Consider the following 23,527-nt stretch of genomic DNA (forward strand, 5'->3'; position numbering starts at 1 on the left):
AGCTGTATTCAGTTATCTCTACAGTTAATTTCTGCTCATTTCCCACCATTTGTTTCATAGCTCACTGCTCACTTGTCCAGTAATTTTGTCTTTTATTTGTTGGATAGACATATAGCTTATAGTTTTTCTGACAAGAGGCCAAAGTTGTAGTGTTCCTGAATAATAATAGCAAAAAGATGGTGTCTTGTTAATCTAGATAAGGCATGTCATTGAGAAATTAATGAAATTCATTATGTTAAGGAAAACTTATCAATGGTGCAGTATGAAACTGAAAAAACAAAAGAGGGTGCAAAGATTTCTAGCTCTAGGTTTTCTAGTTGCATGCTACAAAGTCAAAGTATTGAATACTAATTTAACCAAGACTGCTGTAGATGTTGGAGATATCCATTATAATACCTTATATTAATGCTGCAGTCGACTTTGTATCCTCTGGACTTGTTATTTGTTCTTGTTCTTATGTGATTCTTCTGTAGTTTAACCAACTGCGACTGATAGACTAACCTGTGGTTTTTCTATGTTCTTTTAGTTTTTCGGGCTGCATGAGAGAGAGAGAGAGAGAGTATTTAAACACGTGCACTGACTAGATATTTGTCTGGATCTTTGATGTTTGTAGATGTTGAGGGCAGCAATTTAATACTCTCTGCAAAACATTCTCTTGCGACCTCAGCTCAGCAGCTTCCGCTGGATGTTAGTCAAGTCCATCTTAACTCTGTGCTGCATGTAAGAAACTTACTTCCTAGTTTCTGAGTTTCTTTCATCCCTCCCTTCTAGGTGAGTTAGGTAACTGTTTATAATCCAAATGGCAAGGAACTGAGGCATATTTTTTTCTTTGTTTTACTCCTCTTATGGGTGGGCGTGGTTCTTGCAAATTGTGATTGTTCATGACTGAAGAGGTCACAACAAATAAAGTTAAAAGGATCTTTTGAAACCCCCAAAGCACTAGTAGTTGAAGTTAATTTATTAACTATGATGTTATTACTTTCTGGTAATTCCACTTCTCGATAACCACAGCATGTATCTTTTTATCCAGGGGTATATTTGTAATATAATTGAAAGTGGTGTCTTCATTCGCTACCTCGGGCGTTTGACTGGTTTTTCTCCAAGAAACAGGGTATATACTTCTTGCAGTAAATCTACTACCTTCATAATTGTCTATTTTATTTGGATGAAGTGCATTATATGATCAATAAAAATCGCTGATTCATCATCGTTTTTCGTGAAGGCTACTGATGACAGAAGATCTAGTCTTTCTGAAGTTTACCAGATTGGACAGTCTGTCCGCTCTAACGTAGTTGATGTAGGTCAACCGTTTGGTATAATGAAGCTTTGGTATGTTATGTTTTTGCGATTCCCATTGAAATTTAGGTTCTTCCCTTCTCTCTCTCATTCAGGTTAGCAGTGAAACAAATCGAATTACAGTTTCTTTGAAGCAGTCGTCCTGCTCTTCAACTGATGCATCCTTTATTCAAGAATACTTCCTTGTGGAGGAGAAGGTAATTACTGACAATGAATTCCATATTGCCGAACAACTCTTCTGATCACGACTGGCAAAAAATCCCTGTTTGCTTGTCAGACACATCGATTATTCTATGTCTCTTTACACACATAATCACTTGGTAGGTAAATGAACTATCAGAACAATTGTCAGAAGAAGAAAAGTAAAAAAAGAACTATCAGAACAAAGAAACATTTTGGAAATCTGTAGGAAAATCTTCTTCAGTATAGGTCTTTGTACACGGAAATGCTCCTTTATTACTGTATAGGCCTTGTGCAGGCAGATTTTCTGTCCTTAGGAAGGGACTTTCTATCTGGGAGTGCACTTGAGAGTTGAAACTGCCTAAGTTAACTGTAAATCCTTTTATTTTTGGGTTAAATGGGATTCACTTTAAATCTTATTCCTTTAAACTTAGTCGAGACTTTTCCCATTTGATTTATCTTCTCTTCTTATTCTTGGTTGTGTCCATTTGGAATGGAAAGAAAAATATCACGTGCTGTTATGATTTGGCTGTTTTGACTTGAAACTTCTGGAAGTACCATAAATCTTCTGCTTTGTAGCTTTTGACTTGAATGATCAAGTCTGTTGCGGTCTTAGCTCCTCTGTTTTCTCATTTATTAACCTTTACAACTTTCAAGAGCATGAATTCCAGCCTTGGGTCTAGAATAGGTGGGGCTTGTATGTGTATTATCTCCTGCTTACAGAGAAGAATGTGCAAACTGAGTCAAGATTAAAATAAAAAAATCCTGTGTGCTAAGGTCATGCATTGGAGTCTCTAGTCTCATCATTGTTCCCTGTCAGTAGGAATGTTTGTATTTCTTGGGTATCACAAAGATACACTTCTACTCGTAATTATAAGTAATCTATGCCAATTTACAAGTTTCAAGTATTCAAATTCGTTGAGCAATTCATGCTTAAAGAATCAGGTAATGTTTTCTTTTGTAGTACAAATATGAGATACCAACTATTGGATCTCTGTGCTCAATCAGACCTTGTTATATTAAAGGGGATGTAGGGACACTCTTTTCTCTTAACATCTATATCATTTTGATTGGATCTTTATTCATCTTTCGCTGCTATCAGATTGCAAAGCTGCAGTCGGTGGACTCTGGAAGTTCTGACTTAAGATGGGTGGAAGAATTCAATCTTGGTAGCACTGTGAAGGGAAAAGTTCATGAAATAAAGGAATTTGGTGTTGTAGTAAGCTTTCAGAAATATGATGATGTTTTTGGTTTTATCTCCCACTATCAGTGTAAGTCCCTGTGAAACATTGAATAACCAGTTATTATTTGTTGCCTTGAGAACCAATACTAAGTATATGATATTCTTTGCAGTAGGTGGAATCTCTGTGGAAACTGGCTCAAGTATTCGAACCACGGTACTTGATGTTTCCAAGATAGAACGCCTAGTGGATCTGTCTTTGAAGCCAGCTTTTGTGAATAAATCAAAGAAACAGACCACTAATAATCAAGCCCAGAAGGTCATTCTTGAAATTGCTATTTCATTGTTGTGCTGTAATGTTCATTCTCTCAGTTTTGTTTGCCTCATTAAGGATATTTTAAAGAAAAATAATAGCTTCTTGCTTTCATACTAATTTTTTTGATAACGGAGAAATACCAAGGGCTAGTGGCGGACGGTTCGAAACTCAGTTTATAATGGACCTGCCCCTCTACCCTTTTCTACTTAAATACCAGGTTTTTGTCCGCAACACCGTTTGAACCGCGATGTGCGGCTAACCCACACATCACAAGTTTTACCGGTTACCACTAGTCCAAAGCCTTCGGGGGCTGCTCTCATACTACTACTTCAAAGAAAAACTATTAATTTTGTGTATGCAATCTTGTATTTTGTTTTCTTCTTTTATCTTGCATCTATATTGGTTGTGTTAGTTTACAGATATGTATAGTGTAGTCTTGTCCCACATTGGAAGAGGAGTAATATCTCCTTGTAGTGTATAGCTATAAATAGGGACCTCTTGTATTGTATTTATGATCCAATATCAATAACATATTTTCTCCCGTGCCTTCTCGCATGGTATCAGAGCATTAGTGAGAAAAGATTGATGTGCGTCATTCCATCGTTAATCGGGAAGAAAGAACTTAGTCATCCTGCAATTTTTCCGGTGACCTAAGGCTTGTCTAAGTGAAAGTCACTTTCTGTCGGTGTTGTGCTAAACCAACACCACCACGAGGTAGATCACCCTCCGACGCCCAACCCCTGAAATTTTATCTGGCAGAAAAGCCGCCACGTTCCTCCACGCGCCGGCAACAACTTTTCCGGCGAGGGTTCCGGCCATTGTTTCGCGAAACTTCTTCAGGACAGTGTGCTCTTCTCAAAATTCCGAGCCTACCCATCTAATTCAAATCAAATTCCGACCACTTTTATATTTTTCCGGCGTGAACAGTGACCTTTCATGGCTATTGTTTTTTAAAACATTTCTTCAGGACAACTTGCTCGCAAAGGAATTCCGAGTCTATCCATCCTGGTTACGACAAATTCTGACAACTTTGGAATTTTCCGGTGAGCTACAGTGTTTCCGGCACAGAACAATGTTCTGTTTCCTGCTGTAAATAGTGTTTTTCATGCTATTTCTTCAGTTTTCTCACAAGAGCTACTTATTTCCACTATTTCAAGTTAACCCTACTACTACAAATTGTAGCGACATGGGAACCGATGCTTTGAATAGTCGGATGGTTTCTTTAGCAGAGTATATTGAGTTCCTTCAGTATAAAGCATGTAAGCAGACATCTTCTGAGATAGCTTCTGTTGTTCAAATAGGTAATAACGTGACTTGTTTCTCCCAATCTTCATCCTCTGAGTCTTGGGTCATTGATTCAGGTGCATCAGATCATATTTCTGGTAACAAATTCTTTTTCACTACTATTTCGTATTCTCAATCTCTTCCAAAAGTCACAATAGCCAATGGGTCTCAAACCATGGCAACTGCAATAGGTCAAGCAAGCCCACTTCCTTCCTTACCTTTAGATTCAGTCCTTTATGTTCCCAATAGTCCTTTTAATCTCATAGTTGTTAGTCGCTTAGTCAAATCACTTAAATGCGCTGTTTTATTTCTTATTGACCATGTTGGTACCGGGCGCGAATCAAACAGACTTTATTACCTTATCCTTGCTAAATCACATGGACTCACATCTTGTCTTCCTTCTACAACTTGTCCTGTTACTCATTCACCAGATTTATTACATAAACGGTTGGGACATCCCAGTTTGTCAAAATTTCAGAAAATGATATCTTATTTATCTCACTTGTCAGCTCTAGAGTGTGAGTCATGTCAGCTCGGTAAGCATACCCGCTCCCATTTCCCTTGGCGTCTTGATAATCGAGCAGAGTCACATTTTACTTTAGTCCATTCAAATGTTTGGGGTCCTAGTCGGGTCAGTTCCACCTTGGGATTCCGTTACTTTGTCAGTTTCATTGATGATTATTCCAGGCGCACTTGGATATTTTTAATAAAAAATCGATCTGAGCTGTTTTCTATTTTCCAGACCTTCCACGCTGAAATTCAAAATCAATTTGGGGTTTCTATTCGCACATTTCGTAGTGATAATGCCCGAGAGTATTTGTCTTCCCCATTTCAGCAGTTTATGAAATCTCATGGGATTATTCATCAAACATCTTGTCCGTACACATCTCAACAAAATGGGATAGCTGAAAGAAAGAATAGACATCTTATTGAAACTGCTCGTACCTTACTCATACAATCTCATGCTCCGTTGCATTTTTAGGGGATGCAGTTCTTACATCTTGCTATCTTATTAATCGTATGACATCTTCAGCTATCCAGAACCAAGTTCCATTCTCTGTCATGTTTCCCCACTTACCTTTGTTCTCTCTTCCACCCCGTATCTTTGGAAGCACTTGTTTTGTCCATAACCTTACTCCAGGAATAGATAAGTTAGCTCCTCGTGCTCTTAAGTGCGTATTTCTTGGTTTCTCGAGAACACAAAAGGGGTATCGATGCTACTCTCCTGACCTCCAGCGGTACCCTATATCCGCTGATGTTACCTTCTTTGAAACCCAATCATACTTCACAGGTTCAGGTCATCACTTAGATATTCAGTCACTCCAGCTCCACCACCTACAACTCCAGTTGTAGCTCCACCACCTATAGCTCCAGTTCCACCACCTACAGCTCCGGTTGTAGCTCCACCGCCTATAGCTCCAATTCCACCACCTACAGCTCCGGTTGTAGCTCCACCACCTATAGCTCCAGTTCCTCCACATAATCCAGTTCAACCTTCTGCAGCTCCACCACTCTTAACTTATCATCGCCGTCCACATCCAGCATCGAGCCTAGGTGATTCACGCCCCGCATCAGATTCTGCACCTGCTGCGGACTTGTCTCCTCTTAGTCAACCAATTGCACTTCGCAAAGGTGTACGATCCACACTTAATCCTAATCCCCACTATATCGGTTTAAGTTATCATCGTCTGTCGTCACCTCATTATGCTTTTATATCTTCTTTGCCCATTGTTTCTATCCCTAAGCCTACAAGTGAGGCACTATCTCATCCAGGATGGCGACATGTTATGATTGACGAGATGTCTGCTTTACATGCGAGTGACACTTGGGAGCTTGTTCCTCTTCCTGCAGGTAAGTCTACTGTTGGTTGTCGTTGGGTTTATGCAGTCAAAGTCGGCCCGGATGGCCAGGTTGATCGTCTTAAGGCTCGTCTTGTTGCAAAAGGATATACTCAAATTTTTGGGATTGATTATAGTGATACTTTCTCTCCCGTGGCTAACGTAGCATATGTTCGTCTCTTTTTGTCCATGGTTGTTGTACGTCATTGGCCTCTTTATCAGTTAGACATTAAGAATGCTTTTCTCCACGGTGATTTTGAGGAAGAAGTTTATATGGAGCAACCACCTGGTTTTGTTGCTCCGGGGGAGTTTAATGGTTGTGTGTGCAGATTGCGCAGGTCACTATATGGTTTGAAACAGTCCCCTCGAGCTTGGTTTGGTAAGTTCAGGAGTTCGGCATGACTCGTAGTGAGGCTGATCACTCTGTGTTTTATCGACATTCTGCTCCTAATCTGTGTATTTATCTAGTGATTTATGTTGATGATATGGTTATTACTGGTAATGATCAGGATGGTATTACTAATCTGAAGCAACATCTCTTTCAGCACTTCCAGACTAAGGATCTGGGCAGATTGAAATATTTTTAGGTATTGAGGTCGCTCTGTCTAGCTCAGGTATTGTTATTTCACAGCGGAAGTATGCCTTAGACATTTTTGAGGAGACTGGAATGATGTGTTGCAGACTTATTGACTCTCCTATGGATCCGAATGCTAAGCTTCTGCCTGGATAGGGGGAGCCTCTTAGAGACCCTACGAGATATAGGGGGTTGGTTGGCAAATTGAATTACCTCACAATGACTAGACCTGATAGTTTATGGATTCTCCCTTTGATAGTTTCGCATTCTTCGGTATATAAAGTCAGCTCCAGGCTAAGGATTACTATTCGAGGATCAAGGCCACGAGCAGATTGTTGGGTACACAGATGCTGATTGGGCAGGATCACCTTTTGATAGACGTTCTACGTCTGAATATTGTGTTCTAGTAGGAGATAATTTGGTCTCGTGGAAGAGCAAGAAACAGAATGTAGTTGCTCGATCTAGCGCCGAAGCCGAATATCGGGCCATGGCTACGGCGACGTGTGAGTTAGTTTGGGTCAAGCAGTTGCTCAAGGAGTTAAAGTTCGGAGAAATCAGCAAGATGGAACTAGTGTGTGATAACCAAGCTGCTCTTCATATTGCGTCAAATCCGGTGTTCCATGAGAGGACTAAACACATTGAGATCGACTGTCACTTTGTCAGAGAAAAAATACTTTCAGGAGATATTACAAAGTTTGTAAAGTCGAATGATCAACTAGCAGATATTTTCACTAAGGCTCTTACTGGTTCTCGTATTAGTTACATGTGTAACAAGCTCGGTACATATGATGTGTATGCACCGGCTTGAGGGGGAGTGTTAGTTTACAGATATGTATAGTGTAGTCTTGTCCCACATTAGAAGAGGAGTAATATCTCCATGTAGTGTATAGCTATAAATAGAGATTTCTTGTATTGTATTTATGATCCAATATCAATAACATATTTTCTCCCGTGCCTTCTCACAGGTTGCACTACATTTCTTTTTCTCTTTCATGTATCTGATTACTTTCCCTTCATAAACAGAAACGCAAGAGGGAAGCACTTGGGGAATTGGAAGTAAATCAAACTGTAAATGCAGTTGTGGAGATTGTTAAAGAAAATTACTTGGCAAGTCTTTTCAGTTTTTTGTTGTAATTTTTTTGGCTCGCTTCTATCCATACTGTTTAGGCATGCTTAACCATTTCTGTTAACCAGGTGGTTTCACTACCATCATATAATAACACTCTTGGATATGCATCACGAGCTGATTACAACACTCAAAATCTACCCCCTAAATCATTTGCCAATGGAGAGAGGTAACAATCCGGATAATTTCCATTGTATTTTTTTAATTGTGTTTTCATTGTCCGTTACTTTATGATGTCTAGCTGCACAGCTAAAACAGATTGTCATTTCATTTATTGGTTTTTACCATTTAGTGGTTTTGCTGATGTTTGGAATTTATTGTACTCGAGTTGACAATGAAATTGATGTTTACGAATTCTAAAGGAAAAGCAAATGAGATGTGCATTAAATCATGGTCTAAATGCTGTGATTTGACATCGTCCAAGAGGTAGTATCACTAGACTTGGGAAGGAAGTAAGAGAAAATCAGGAAGTTCAGAGAGTAAAACTTGCATCGACGTGGTTGTAGTTTATGCTTTTTGAATAGCAAATGGGTGAATGAGGTAGTATGATCAAAGGAAAAATGTATGTTGAAGAATCTTCTAGTATGGTTCAAGGGAAATGTGCCAACTTGATAAAGTCAAGGGAATTTAGATATAGGAGTTACCATCTTGGGGTGCGGCCCTTCCCCGAATCCTGCGTGAATGTGAGATGCTTTGTGCACCGGGCTGCCCTTTCATCCCAGTATGATATGTGCGCATATACCAGTCAGAAGATATGGCTAGCTGATATGTGAATGGAAGAATATATAAGAGAAAGCTACCATGGAATCTGAATCACTTGTGATATAGGAACGTCAGGAGCGTACACCTCTTTCTATGTAGTATTTTAATATTAGGGGATTTCGGTTGTTAAGTCAAGGCTCAAGAATTATTAATTTAATCACGGGACAATAAAATTAGAATGACTTATGTGGAAACTAGTTGGGTGAAAGGGGGGGGAATTCTCTACAGCTACAAGTTGTTGCTAAGAATTTCCTCTCCATAAGGCTGTGGAAGAACGTACTGTTCTTGCTTCAATAATGTACTCATGTCTCCGGCTTCATGCTATTTTGCTTTCTATTCTATGGATAGCTAAAGTAATTCATATGTATTTAATGCATGCTATTGTGGTTTCTAGTTAGTAATATTTTTATTTATTTTTTCCTAGTTTGTAATTCATTTTTCTTTTAATGTAGTGTCATTGCCACTGTTATGGCCACTCCCTCTCCTTCAACAAGTGGGAGATTGCTGCTGCTGCTTAAATCTATTAGTGAAGCTATTGAAACGTCGAGTTCCAAGAGGGCTAAAAAGAAATCTAGTTATAATGCTGGATCGCTGGTTCAGGCAGAGGTATGGATATCGTCCCTGGTAGTAGTTACTCTTACTGCATGCAAGATTGAGATCATAAATTAGCTGGGGATTATATCTTGTCTTTTCGATTAACTGCAGATTACTGAAATAAGGCCACTTGAATTGAGACTCAAATTTGGGTCCGGTTTCCATGGGAGGGTCCACATAACAGAGGTGAGCCACTACTTGATGACTTGTTCTCAACTGATTACATAAGGGGTCTTTTGGTTGCCGGTTACAAAAATGGGGAAAAATAATCTCCACATAAAATCTAGCATAAGTTATACAATGTTTGGTTGGTTTTTTCTCTTTTCCACATTAAACATAGCATTGCTAATACAATGTTTGGTTTATGTTTTTCTTTTCCATAACTAATACATGTATAAGTTATGAGGGAATCTATGTATTATTTTATGCAGGGTAGAAGATGGAATAACTAATAAATGTATTAGTAATACTTGGATTAAAACACAAAATGACAAGAATACCCTCTATTCAAACTTTTTTCTTTGGTTTAAAAAACATATTTATAATATGCTAACAATGTTAATAGAATAAACTAGACAAATAATTAATAATACTGACAGTACATTTCTATATTACTAATCCTTACATAAGGTAATTTTCGTATAACTAATCCCCGCAATACTAATTCTTGTGTAATTAAACTCTGATAACTAGTCCATTTATAACTAATCCCTGCATAATTAATCTCTGCATAACTCGTGTTTGAACCAAAGACCCCTTAATAGAGATCTTACCCTTCTCGAAAGAAAAGGAAAGAATAAAAGAATAGTAGGAAAAGAAAAAAAACATAATTTGATTTCCAGTGTTTCTAAACTTGTGGTTTTTAATTTCTTGATGACTTGATGAATAGGCATCAGATGACAATCATGCTGAAGCTCCATTTAGTAACTTCAGATTTGGGCAGACTCTTACTGCAAGGATTATTTCAAAGTCCAATATGTCAGAAAGTATTAAGAGAGGCTATCAGTGGGAGCTATCCATTAAACCATCCACACTTGCAGGTGAAATGATAACATGGCCACGTATGGCATGAGACCTTTTTTTTATACTGACTGACTTCATATGAATTTCATCCACTTATGCTTGTCTTCTACCTCATCCAATTTGGACATATTTGCATTCTTCTTGTTAGATCAAATCCATAGACATGGGCGAACCTAGAGACCGAGGCGCGGTTCGGCCGAACCCAGTAACTTTGGTCCAAACTCTATATTTGTCTTAAGAAATTCATTTAATATGTTCAGATTATTAATTCATAACACAATAACTTAAAAGGGCTAAAATTCTGAACCCAGAAACTTCAGATTCTGGCTCCGCCTCTGTCCATAGATTGTCAAACTTTACCTTTGACTGTTAAACTCCAGATGGTACCTTATCAAAAAAATATACTGAAATCTGTATTATGTGACATATTACTAGAAGGTTTGTTACCTTATTTTTGTTACTTTGTAAGCTCCACAAGCCCAATATGTGTAGTAGGACCTATATTTTACCCAATCCTTGTGTCTTTGCGCTTGTTGCTTATTCTTATGTTACTGACACCAAAAAGTCTCGTGATTCTATCCTTTGCTATATACAGGATATGTCGGGCCATTCTTTGACTGGGCTATTGTTCCCTGTCTTATATATTTGTGGTTGGCGCATATATGCATGATGCTGAGAGCTCTTAACTTTTATTCAATAAATCACATTCATTGTTTACATGAGTTTATGGCTACAAATGTTGACTTGCTAAGATTTAAAAATCTTGGCTTTCTTTGGTTACCTTTCTCAAAAAAAAAAAATTGGCTTTCAATGGTCAGGGTAGATGCAGAAAAGCATATTTTTATCCCGTTCAAAGAAATACAAACTAAAATAAATCTTATGAACCAGGGGTTGTTCTAAGATGGTCAGATTGACATTCTTTAATAGACATGACTGATTTCATGTTCAAGTGAGGCAAGTCTACTTTTTTTTAAGGTATTCCTTTTGACTATCGTTGTTCTACTTGCATCTCCAGGATCTGGTGAAATTGAGCCCGTTGAAGAATTCAATTATTCAACCGGCCAACTCGTTACTGGCTTTGTGTACAAAGTTGACAATGAATGGGCTTGGCTAACGATATCTCGAGATGTTAAGGCCCAGCTCCACGTCTTAGATAGCTCAAGTGAGCCTAATGAGCTAGATGAATTTCAGAAAAGGTTCTCTATCGGCAGGTCTTTTTCCGGTTATGTTTTAAGTGCTAATAAGGAGAAGAAGTTGGTGCGCTTGATTTCACGACCACTGTTGGTTGACCTGGAAAGATCTGCCCGTCAAAAAGATGGCCCCACGGATCATTCAAGTGAAAATATGGCATTTCATATTCGTGAAGGCAGTGTTTTGGGTGGCAGGATTTCCAAAATCTTTCCAGGTGTTGGTGGATTGCTTGTTCAGATTGATCCTCACCTATATGGTAAGGTTCATTTCACTGAACTGACAGATCCAGGGGTTGCTGATCCGCTGTCTGGATATCATGAAGGACAATTTGTAAAGTGCAAAGTTCTGGAGACTACTCATTCAGGCAAGGGCACTGTTCATATTGACCTTTCGCTGCAGTCTATTTCACACAGAACCCAGGAGCAGAAGCTTGCTGTAAACAATGACACTGTGTAAGTTCCAAATTCCTTACTTGAATCGTATTAAGGACTACTCTTAAGGCAATGTTTTGCATTATTTCTTCAAGGTCAACAACATGAGCTTCATGATACTAAATGCATTTATAATCTTCATAGGTATTAGGTTTATTATCATGCTGCAAATTTAAAACATGCTTCAAAATTTCTATTAATGGAATATGTTGGTGCTTCTAACCGATAAAAAATTGCCGTTGCCTAAGCCTTTTAGGTGGTTTCTAGAGAGCACTCTTCAATGAACTCTCACTCTGATGTGTGCTATGTACTTGATCCCAGTGATGACTTCTGTTATCCAAAGTGCACTGGATCTTTTTATGTGTTCATGATCCTGCTTGCAGACCTGAGGTAGTCAATGTTACATGATTAGCAGCACAATAGAGTTCTCTTTAATGAATTCTAAGGCCAATGTGTGTGCTATGCACTTGCTCCTGGTGACTTATGTTATCTGAAGTGCATTGGACTTCTTTATGTTTCACGATCCTCCTCGCTGCAGACCCAAGGGAGTTAATTTTAGATGAGTAAGATGACTTGTACGGTTATGGTGGTCTCTTAATATATTAGGTAAACAGGTTACAAAATTGATGAAGTTGTATTACTTTGGAATCTCACTCTGTATGTAGTAATTGGGGGGGGGCAGGGGCTATTTCCCTGGTTTGGCTTAGGAAATAAAAGACAAGGTCAACTGAAGTGGAGCCTCCACATTAATTAGCTTTTCCAGTCCCTCTAGAATCAAAAGAAACAATTTAGATGTCTTTCCAACTACACTAAACAATTGGATGAGAAGTTTATTACTTATACCAAAAGAAGTATTCAGAGACCCGTATTTCCCCCTCTGCTTCCTTTCCTCCTTGAGCTTATCTAACAATGTTGATATATAGGAGGTTGGCACCCATATCATTTCTTTGCTCTTTTTTATTTTTGATTGATTTATTTTTCTTTTCTTTGTTCACTTTTATTCAGGAATTTTCCTGGATTGGTGGAGAAGATAGAGGATCTTCGTCCAAATATGGCGGTGCAGGTACAACGTGATTTAGATGTATTTTTTTTCCCTTTGCAAACTGCATTAATATGCAATCAATGCTCTTTCTGTAGTTTTCTTGACCTTTTCAAACCTATATTATTCGCCTCTGCTTGCGTCTTGTTTTCATTCCCCCTTCACGCAAAAGATAATGTGCAACATTGACAATGACACTCTGATAGATGTCTCTAAGTTAATTTTTATGATCATCTGGTATTGAATCTTATGTAACTCTTGTCTAGATTGAAAATCAGAAGATTGGGGGTACTTAAAGAGGGAGGAAAGCCATCTTTATCATCTAGTTGGGAAGGCTTTAAAACCCTTCAAATTAGGTTCAATCCCTCTCTTAAGTAAGGCTGAGGTAAAATACCTTGTCTTTCCCTGAGGTCCAAGGGACGTATTCTTCCAGTGGTTGGAGAAATCATATGATTCTCTTCCTCCCTTGGACCAAATGAAGTGATCTGCCTAATATCTCATCGACATCACTACTAGGTAATCACTTGCTCCTTCCCGACCATAATCAGTCCTACCCAATTCTCTAAAAGTAGCCCAAAATCCCACAAGGAGGATAATTTCCTTTGCTATTCATCCAACATCTGCTTTTCTCGAAGTTTCAGCTTTCTATAAAATCCTTCACTCTAAGTGGCATAAACCAACCGACACCCTACATATTAAACATCAGATTTCACATTTAGGGACAAAACTGCATCATAGCGAAAAGAAGCTAACATTTAACAGCTAATGCCCTCCCCCTAAAATACAAAACAAAACCTTTTAGTTATTTTTTAAACGTCAAGTCTCTCCTCAATGAACTGACTTCAAACCAAGGGTTGCTGAAAGAATGTCTTCCCAATTTCAGCTTACGTGTTCTTGATCACCCAAAATTCATTACATATTTCCATTGAGCTGTCCCTTATGAACTGTTTAGCCCCTTGTACCCCAAGTCCCTTTTTCATCCCCATACTTGTCTGAAGTTAACCTTCTCCTTTCTGCTGTCACTTATAGTACCAATGCAAAATTTCTCAAGTGCCACTTTGCTGATTGATTAATCTCTTCTGCTTACTGTGGCTGGTGTCTTAAAAGATATGTTATATATGTGGGAAGATTGGAAAGTGTACTACATTTTTGTAATTGATGCTAATGACACTCCCTTCAGATACGTTTTCTTTTTCCTGCCCACTAATTTCAAAATCTTGAAGTAACTGATTCCATTGCATCGCATATATGGTTTTTCTTGTTTCTTTTTCCTTTCTACTTTTCTGCTGAAAGGTTTATGCATCCTTCATATGAAACTTCTTTCACACGGTCTCAAGTCTGAACTTTTTGTGCGACTGCTAGCAGATGCCTCTTGTATTCTATATGTATAATAAATGGATATGTGCTGAGGTCATAACAAACTCATTCTTATATATGCACAGGACAAAATTTGTTGTCTATTCATCGTTTTCCATTAAAATCGTTCAACATATAGGATATGAACTGGCTTCTCAGTTGTAAAAGAATAAAAAGATAACACATAGGATATGACCTGATTGTACTGATGAACTCATTACTAAAATCATTTTAGCGTATCAGTTTATCGATGTTACTGTCATCTGCAATGATGATGGATTTCCTTTTCTGCGAGTTAATTAATGTGGAGGTTCCTCTCTTCTTTTCCCATTTTCATACTTTTAGGCATATGTGAAAAATGTTACACCGAAAGGATGTTTCGTAATGCTTTCGCGCAAAGTTGATGCAAAAGTTCTTCTCTCAAACTTGTATGATGGCTATGTTGAAAACCCGGAGAAAGAATTCCCTGTTGGGAAACTTGTCGTTGGCAAGTAAGTTTTGTCAGTATGGATAAACTATTTATGTCTCAATCCTCATGTTGTCGTATACTAAGTTCCTTTATTGTAGGGTGGTGTCAGTGGAGCCATTGTCTAAGCGAGTTGAAGTCACTCTAAGGACATCAAGTGCAGGCAGTGCTTCCAAGTCTGATAAAGATGCTCTAAGTAATTTGACTGTTGGGGATGTCATAACTGGCAGAGTTAAGCGAGTTGAACCGTATGGCTTGTTTATCCTAGTTGATCACACAAACATGGTATGTAACTGGTCACTTCCAACAGTTATGACTTGCCTTTGGGTAGTAAGTTACGACTCAAGTTACCACATTAGTACTTTTTCACATGCTTTAACTCACAGGAAATTCAGTCTATATCTTTTTACGTATTGTAATTTCATCAGTTGTAAAGCAACTTCTTGACTCTTTAGTGATAAGTGTATCTTTTTTCTTGTCTTGTATTTTCATCAGCTATAAACAAGTTCTCTATTCTTTAAGAAAGTTCTGGTGTTCATCATGAATATGTTTTTCTCATCAGTTTACAATATTGATGAGCTATGTTTCTTAGCAGAAAGCTTGTGTTTTACTTGTGTGCTGATGATTCAGCTTCATTTTCTAGGTTGGATTGTGCCATGTTTCAGAGATCTCTGACGATCATGTCAACAATATTGACTCTAGATACAAAGCTGGAGATAGAGTGACGGCAAAGATTTTGAAGGTAAATGCTTGTTCTGTATGACAATGCAGTTCCACTGAGTAGACAAATACTTTGGACTAGGTGGAAACTTTATCAAAACTAAAAGGAAAAGGGAGAGTAATGGAAAAGTTTTTTGCTTATATGCCTTGCTTTGTTTCTTTTTCTTTGTTTTCTTTTCTTGGTTTTTGGTTTCCTGGTTCAGACAATAATAAGAATGTTACCCCACGTTATATAAGCGAATTCACTTAATTTGCGCATCTCAAGTTCTTTAATCATCATACCATCTGAAGCACTTCAAGTGCTAATATAGCTTCCAGAATAACACGAGTGATGACTTAGGCTGTAGCTTGTGTGTTATTTCTTCCATCTGGGTCTGTTTCACTCAAACTCATTTTTTTCAACCTTTTGTTAGGTGGATAAGGAAAGACAGAGAATATCACTTGGGATGAAGAATTCATATTTTAATGATGCTACAAGTGGTGAAACAAATATAAGGCACAGTTCTGGTTGTGCAATGGAAGGAAATGCTCTTTCCAGAGGTATCGAGTCAACTCCTTCACCTGAGAGGAGCTCCCAAGAACGGGATAATCTTGACGAAGAATCTGTAGATGGGATGGACCCGTTCCTTGCTGAAGTTGAATCTCGGGCATCAATACCACCATTGGAGGTCCCACTTGATGATATAGAAAAATTGGATGTGGGCGATGTAGTTAATCAAGACTCAGGTGATGCTAGCAATTTAGGTACTTCAGATGAAAAGAACAAGAAACTAGCAGCAAAGAAAGCTAAAAGATTGAGGTACTGTTTGATCATTAATCTTCTCTTCAGGTTTACAAATTCATAGAAAGCAAAGTTGTCTGTATCTTTACTGTCTTCATGTGATACAATCTTTTTAATGCAGGGAACAAGAAATTAGAGCTGCTGAGGAAAGATTACTAGAAAAAGATATTCCCAGAGATGAAGATGAGTTTGAGAAATTAGTTAGAAGTTCCCCAAATAGCAGCTTTGTCTGGATAAAATACATGGCATTTGTGCTGTCTTTGGCTGATGTTGAGAAGGCACGCTCAATTGCTGAACGGTAAATCTTTCAAGTTATATCTTCTTCATCTAGAACAAACAGTGAATTTCCTTTCTGCCAAATGAAGAGTTAATAAACAAGCCTCTCGTCATATTGGTATTTAAGCTCTCAGTTAGCCATTATTTCTTGTCACTCTTCTAAACTATGTCTACTTCTTGTGCTCCAATGTGATAGAACAGTCAATATGTTGACGAGGTTATAAGATTATAATGTCATGTATACCTTGTCAAATTGCAAGCATGAAAAGATTATTTAAGGATAAGTATATGGATTTCTGGATTCTTAAGAACACATTTTTGGAAAAACTATCTTGGGCAGGTTGTACCATCAGATTTAATGGACTCGGAAGAGATTTTTTTGTGATATACATATGGCTTTTAAGTATAATGTTTCTGCTCCAAAAGGGGGAGTCTTTTGCATGAAACAATTTAAGAGAACCACATGAGGTGCAAAGTCATATGCACAGCTCATACTTGGCCACTGAAGTGAAATTGCCATGATATTTATTCTTTTTCGTGCATTAGTGTTCTTAGGTACTGTGAGGTGTAAAATGTGATGGAAAATTATCTATATATAACCTGTTAATTGTGTCTTGATTCTTTTCCCAAGGGCTTTGAGGACAATAAATGTTCGAGAAGAGTCGGAGAAGCTGAATGTTTGGGTTGCCTACTTTAATTTAGAAAATGAGTATGGAAATCCCTCACAGGTATGACAAAACAAAGATATTGATCCATTTTTTATGCTTGTTATATTTCATTTTGCAATGAGAGTTCCTCCTATATTTTCCTCTGAAGCCCTTATTCTTGATTTCGATCCAGGAAGCTGTTGCAAAAGTATTCCAAAGAGCATTGCAGTATTGTGATCCCAAAAAGGTGCATCTGGCCTTGTTAGGAATGTATGAGAGGACCGAGCAACACACACTCTCAGATGAACTGCTTAACAAGATGGTTAAGAAGTTCAAGCATTCGTGCACGGTACTGACAACTAAAAGTGGTTTTGGAAATATTTTGGTTGATCCTATTTAACTATTGCCAACTCTATTTGTTCTCTTTGCATTTAGGTTTGGCTCAGGCGGGTTCAGTGGCTATTGAAACAAAGCCAAGATGGGGTCCAGTCAGTGGTGAATCGTGCTTTACTAAGTCTTCCTCCGCACAAGCATATTAAGTTTATTTCACAGACAGCTATTCTAGAGTTCAAGTGTGGGGTTCCTGACAGGGGTCGCTCCTTGTTTGAGAAAATGCTTCGCGAGTATCCCAAGAGAACTGACTTGTGGAGTGTTTATCTTGATCAAGTACCGTCTTAAACTGAACTTTGATACAAATACATAGACATATTTGTATATATAAAGAAAATCTTTTTTACTGTACATGACTCAAATTAAATCAAATGAACAGGAGATTCGACTAGGAGATGCGGAAGTGATCCGTGCTTTATTTGAAAGGGCAATTACTCTTAACCTTCCACCCAAAAAGATGAAGGTGATTATATATTTTTAAAAACCATGGAATATTCTTTATGATTTTTCTTGCGATTTGTTTTTTCTTAATTGTTTTAAGATGGTAGCGATTCTATGGTTTTCTAATGGCTTTTGACGTCTGGAGTGCAGTTCCTTTTTAAGAAGTATCTCGAGTATGAGAAGACGCTTGGTGATGACGATCGAATGGAGGCTGTGAAAAGAAAAGCAATGGAATATGTTGAGAGCACTCTTGCTTAATTAAACCAGCAGTCATGTAGATCTGAATATCTTGACAAGGCGAAGAGTCCTCGATCAGTGCTGGAGAAGAGATGTTCATGGCATGGTCTTGCGTCTATCCATTGGTTGAAATTCAGAGATTTCCTTGAGGTTGAAATTGTCTGATTCTCATGCAGTTTTGACATACAAGCGCGACAAACAGTAGTTAGGTTCTGCTGGAAGTAACGTTCCCATCACTATAACCAACTTCTCTTGTAGGCACAATTCAGCGATTGAAATACAGCAGTTAGGAGATTGACATGCGACATGTGTTCGTGCTGATTTTCAAAATGTCACACTAATTTTGTAACTTATATAGGAAAATTTTGGAACACTGAGAAATTGTGGTGTAAAGAGAATCCAAGTTTTATGCAAGAGGAATATGCAATTGTGTAGGTGCTTGTATAATTATCAATATGAGCAATGATAAAATTACTCATTGTATGCCATATTAACCTTAAAATACTTTGTGGGCAATGCAAGTAAACCACTGTTGATTCATTACTATTTCCAGTTTATAAAAGCTAAAAGCACGACGGTAAGCTGTTCTAACCTTTTCTCTTGGTAAGGTAATATGCTGTTCTTTTCTTATGTATACTAGTATTAGTACCCGTGCGATGCGCGGTCAAATATTAAAAGGAATTAACTATAGTAGATTGATGTTTATATCTTATTTATAATATCACATCAAAATTAATGTTTTAGTATTTAAATTATCTTTTTTGGTTGAGGACATATATTTGAACCCAACTAATATCATATATAATTCTCCAGGAAGAGTCATCTCATGGGAAAGTCAGCTTGAAATATAAATTTACCTTGTTGTTTAGCTTATATTCGCTTCAAACTAACTAAAAAGATGTTAAAAACTGTAAAAGCTTTATTGGTGATTTCTTAAACACTCAAACATCTAATTTCTGGGATGAACATGAAGTTAAGATATTTCTTTCTTTCTGGAAAGCTATCTTGCATATCCTTCTTTTCGTTTGGAACACATGAATTAGTCAGCAACTCCATAGAGAAGTGTTTAGCACCGCATCTGTGACAACCTATCCTTTCGTTATTGCATAAGTTAGCTAGCTTAGATATATGAAAAGAGTCAAGGATTGGTACCCCGCAATTTTCTTTTAATCTGAGAAGTTCAGATCTTTCAGTAAAATTCTCAAACTCGAAAGGCACCATGTATCCATCCCCCTTATCTTTAGGAATTCATATTCTTCACATCGGTTCAAATCCCTGAATGTAACGAAGACATGGAGGACAAAAAAAAGGCGTCTGCGAGAAAACATGAAATTTGCAACGCAATGAACAATTTTCTTTTTTTTCTTTTTTTTGGCCAAAGGTTCTTCATAGGAGATTATATTGAAGATAAGTCAAAAGGAACATAGAGGGGGCATATACCTGACCTCATCAAAATAGAGCTAATTGGACAAATCCAACTTTACAATTGTCTTATCCCTAAGAAAACAGAAAGAAAAGGAGGAGGGTTACTCCTGAAACAATTAAGGTCCCAAAAATTGCTAAGTATGAAACTTAACACAAATATCACATTCAACCTGGATCAAAGATGAAGGTGCTCTTCCTCACCTTAATTCTAAAACTTGGTCTTCTTAACTCATCATTTTTCACTGAGGATGTAATCTGCCTTGGCATGTTTATAGCCCCAGTGAAGGACTGATTTTTTCTATCTCTTTTCGCTAAATTTGCTAGAAGATCAGCTGGAATGTTACCTTCCCTGAAGGTGTGAGTGAATTGAAACTGTCCATCTATGTTCATTTCTAGAATCTCTTTGACTTCTTCTCTGATTTGCCATGCTGTGGAGATTTCTCCCTTTATCATTTGAAGAGCAAGTAAAGAGTCTGATTCAATAGTTATTCTGTTAAAGTCGTGGTCTAAACACCACCTCATTTCAGTTTTAATAGCCTGCACCTCAGCTAAGTTATTGGAGCAACACCCAAGATACACAGTGAAAGCCATGACCATATGTCGAAGGTGATCTCTTAAAATCCCACCACCCCCTGCGCTCTCATGATTTCCTTTGCTGCACCCATCTACATTTAATTTGAATTCACCGAAAGCAGGATTATTCTATATCACTGGAATGATGCTCAGCTTGGGCTTAATCCTATCAATCATTTGGGTAATTCTTGGAAAGGGAAAGGTGAAGGATAATTGGGCCGAAAGAAACAGTCGTATCAGATATGTAATTTTTGCAATGATACTGCTAGTAGTATTTCTAACTCCCTCATATTTAAAAGTACATCGATACTTCCAAATTTCCCAACATATAACAGATGGAAAACATTGCAATATCAACTCATGAACTTGATTTTGAGGTTGAACAATCCACCGTCTAATAAATTTGGCTCTTGTGCCACCTGTAGATTGCATTCTCAAACCACATGCATCTTGAAAATATTTTCAAACTTTTCCAACAACCACACTTTCACAAAATATATGCTTAATAGACTCAGAGGTACCATTAGGACAACAATAGCATTTTGAAGGGCTATGCACACCAAATTTAACCAAAGAATCATCTGTGGCTAATTTACCATTCAATAACCGCAATGTATGGAAAGAGACTTTGAATGGTAACTTACTATGACAAATCTTAGAGAGAGTGAGTGGGGAACCTTTAGATTTCCTAAGAGCCTTCCAGGCTGATTTGGTTGAAAAAGATCCATTGTGATTCGCAAACCAAATAGGTTGATCTTTCTCTCCCGAAGTAATACTGATAGACTCGATATGAGATACCAAATTAGGAGGAAGAGCATCATGGAGCTCTTCCAGATTCCATCGATTGCTTGAGATTAAATTGGACACTCTAATATTCTTAGATTTGTTGCCTTGTCCAATTATTTTGGCTAATGCACCTTTGTTTGTCCAGTTGTCCCACCAAAAGGAGATGTTGCCCTTCCCTACTTTCCATAAGATATATTTTTCACAATCTTTTCTGATATCCATTAGCCTTCTCCAAGAGTAAGATTGAGAATAGTTCTTCTTTTTAGAAACTGGACGACTTCTTTTTTACAGTACTTGGCTTCCAAAAAGAGAGTGAGAAGGGAGTTATGAGTTCTGAAATTCTACCAAGCTTTAGCAGCAAATGAAATGTACATGTCATGCAATGACCTAAATCCTACCCCTCCCTCTACCTTAGGGTAACATAAATTCTTCCATGAAAACCAGTGATAAGTTCTCTTACTTTCTAAAGATCCCCAAAACAAATTAGCAAGAGATTTTTCAATATCTCTGAGGGTAGTTTTTAGTGGATGCACAACAGATATGATATGCAATGATAGTGAATGCAGTACAGACCTGATAAGGACCGTTCTACCCTCAACAGAAAGAAGTTTTCCTTTCCACCCCTGAGTTCTATTTGCTATTTTGGCCACCATATTTCCAAAATAACAAAAAACAAATCTTCCATAGTAAAAAGGGCACCCAGATAAGTAAAAGGGAAAGGGGAATGAGAAAAACCAGTAATGCATTTGATATCCTCTATGATAGAAATAGGAGTAAATGGAGATACCAGAAAAGAAAATTTCCTTTTATTCACCATTTGGCCTGAGACTTGCTCACAATTTTCTAGCTTCCTTATTATCATGGAAATGGATAGGAGGTCCCCAGAGGAAAAGAGTATAGTGTCATCGGCATATGTAAGATGAGTGATCAAAGGACTTCCATGGTCCACGAAAAAGGGGATGAAATTCTCATTCTTCAATTTATCCATCATATTAGATAATAGCTCAACTCCAATAACAAATAGTGAGGGAGATAGTGGCTTGTTTGAGACCTCTTGAGGATTTGCAAAATCCATGCCTAACTCCATTGAAATTAATGGAATACCAGTTGTTAGAGACCAACCTGGCAACCATGTCAATCCAAAATTCAGAGAATCCCAATTGTCTCAAAGTCTGGCAAAGGTAGTCTCAAGCAACCCTATCAAAAGCTTTGGCCATGTCCAGTTTGAATACTATATTCCCATTGATATTTGGCCTTTTTAAATTGTGAACCAATTTCCTGTGTGAGCATTGCATTGTCAGAGATCGATCTCCCTTTTATGAAGCTCGTTTGGTTAGGGGAGATAATCTTATTCATCAAAGGGGATAGTCTAGTATTCAGCAGCTTGGATATGATTTTGGAAGTGAAGTTGCTTAAGCTAATGGGCCTAAAATCAGTGTATTGTTGGGGTTGTCAATTTTAGGGATAAGGACTAGGCATGTGTGAGTGAAAGATCTTGAGAGTTCACTATCAAAAGAGAAATCCAGTATAACATCATAAAGATCCTTAGCAATAATATCCCAGCACTGATGAAAAAATTTCCCAGATAAGCCATCTGGACCAGGTGAACTACTACTACTCATAGAGAAGACCACTTGTTTCACTTCATTCATAGTTGGAATGGCCTCCAATGTCAGGTTGTCATCTTCACCTATCACTCTGGGAAGCCTCCTGGGCATAGAAAAATCTCTACATGTAGTCTCTTGTGCAAATTGTTGTTCAAAAAAGGCAACAGCTTCAGTAACTATGTCATCCTTATTTTCAATCCATGTGCCATCCTGTTTTTTAATTCTTGTTAACTTTAGCTTTTTCCTTCTGGAATTGATAACAGAACCAAAGAACCTTGTGTTATTATCCCCCTCTGAATACCACTTCAATCCAGCTTTTTGCCTCCAAAAAGATTCTTCATTTTTAATGTGCCTGATAAGCTGAGCATTCACATTGTTGTACTCTATCCTATTACACTCTGAGTTATCATTCAAACATCTGTTCTCAAGCTCTGCAAGTCTATTTTGTAGTTCCTTGATTTTGTCAAAAATATTCCCAATAGTGTTCCTAGACCAGAAGGAGAGACTCTTACAAACATTCTTAAGATTAAGATGAAATTTTCACATAGGACCTCATTCGACCTGTATTTGCCAAGCTTGTTCAACGACTTTTAAGAAGTCCTCTTGTTCAGTCCAAAAATTTAAGAATCTGAAATATTTCTTAGGCTCCCATTGATTGTTCGTAGAAATAAGTAGTGGGGCGTGATCAGAGCCAGTTCTGACCAAATGAACAACTGAAATATCAGGAAAGCTTTGCAACCATTCAGAGTTTACTAATGCCCTATCCAATCTTGCCCATATCCTCTTACTAGATGCCCACCCATTACACCAGGTGAAGGGTTACCAAAGTAGCCAAAGTCCATTAAACCACTGCCTACTATACAATTAATGAAAGGAAGGCTTTTAGACATACTATGAATTCTACCCCCTTCTTCTCCTCAGGCTCACGATATAATTAAAGTCGCCAGCGACCATCCATGGTAAAGTCATATCATTAGAAAAAGATAGG

The 23,527-nt window shown here is 37.8% G+C and overlaps 1 protein-coding gene across 3 annotated transcripts in view; it reads left to right on the forward strand.

Moving 5' to 3' along the window:
* Positions 1-18,688, forward strand: part of LOC107783659 (rRNA biogenesis protein RRP5) — a 57,755-nt gene extending 39,067 nt beyond the window's left edge. Inside the window, exons 18-41 of one of the 3 annotated variants that reach the window (XR_012706466.1) lie at positions 614-720; positions 1,031-1,111; positions 1,223-1,297; positions 1,392-1,493; positions 2,579-2,747; positions 2,830-2,975; positions 7,692-7,775; positions 7,863-7,963; positions 9,009-9,162; positions 9,262-9,336; positions 10,040-10,190; positions 11,189-11,816; positions 12,801-12,858; positions 14,536-14,681; positions 14,758-14,941; positions 15,300-15,398; positions 15,790-16,175; positions 16,279-16,455; positions 17,065-17,161; positions 17,274-17,429; positions 17,516-17,746; positions 17,850-17,933; positions 18,062-18,298; positions 18,407-18,688. Coding sequence is in view for 2 of the 3 variants with exons in the window: in XM_075247051.1 (XP_075103152.1) it covers positions 614-720; positions 1,031-1,111; positions 1,223-1,297; positions 1,392-1,493; positions 2,579-2,747; positions 2,830-2,975; positions 7,692-7,775; positions 7,863-7,963; positions 9,009-9,162; positions 9,262-9,336; positions 10,040-10,211; positions 11,189-11,816; positions 12,801-12,858; positions 14,536-14,681; positions 14,758-14,941; positions 15,300-15,398; positions 15,790-16,175; positions 16,279-16,455; positions 17,065-17,161; positions 17,274-17,429; positions 17,516-17,746; positions 17,850-17,933; positions 18,062-18,169 (3,620 nt within the window). In the remaining variant the exon portion in view is untranslated. Of the gene's footprint in view, positions 1-613; positions 721-1,030; positions 1,112-1,222; positions 1,298-1,391; positions 1,494-2,578; positions 2,748-2,829; positions 2,976-7,691; positions 7,776-7,862; positions 7,964-9,008; positions 9,163-9,261; positions 9,337-10,039; positions 10,212-11,188; positions 11,817-12,800; positions 12,859-14,535; positions 14,682-14,757; positions 14,942-15,299; positions 15,399-15,789; positions 16,176-16,278; positions 16,456-17,064; positions 17,162-17,273; positions 17,430-17,515; positions 17,747-17,849; positions 17,934-18,061 lie in introns of all 3 variants that reach the window. The other 2 variants (XM_075247051.1, XM_075247052.1) reach the window with 2 other exon arrangements.
* The last annotated feature ends 4,839 nt before the right edge of the window (positions 18,689-23,527 follow it).

This window comes from Nicotiana tabacum, chromosome 24 (genome assembly GCF_000715075.1).
Source record: "Nicotiana tabacum cultivar K326 chromosome 24, ASM71507v2, whole genome shotgun sequence".
Classification (NCBI taxonomy): Eukaryota; Viridiplantae; Streptophyta; class Magnoliopsida; order Solanales; family Solanaceae; genus Nicotiana; species Nicotiana tabacum.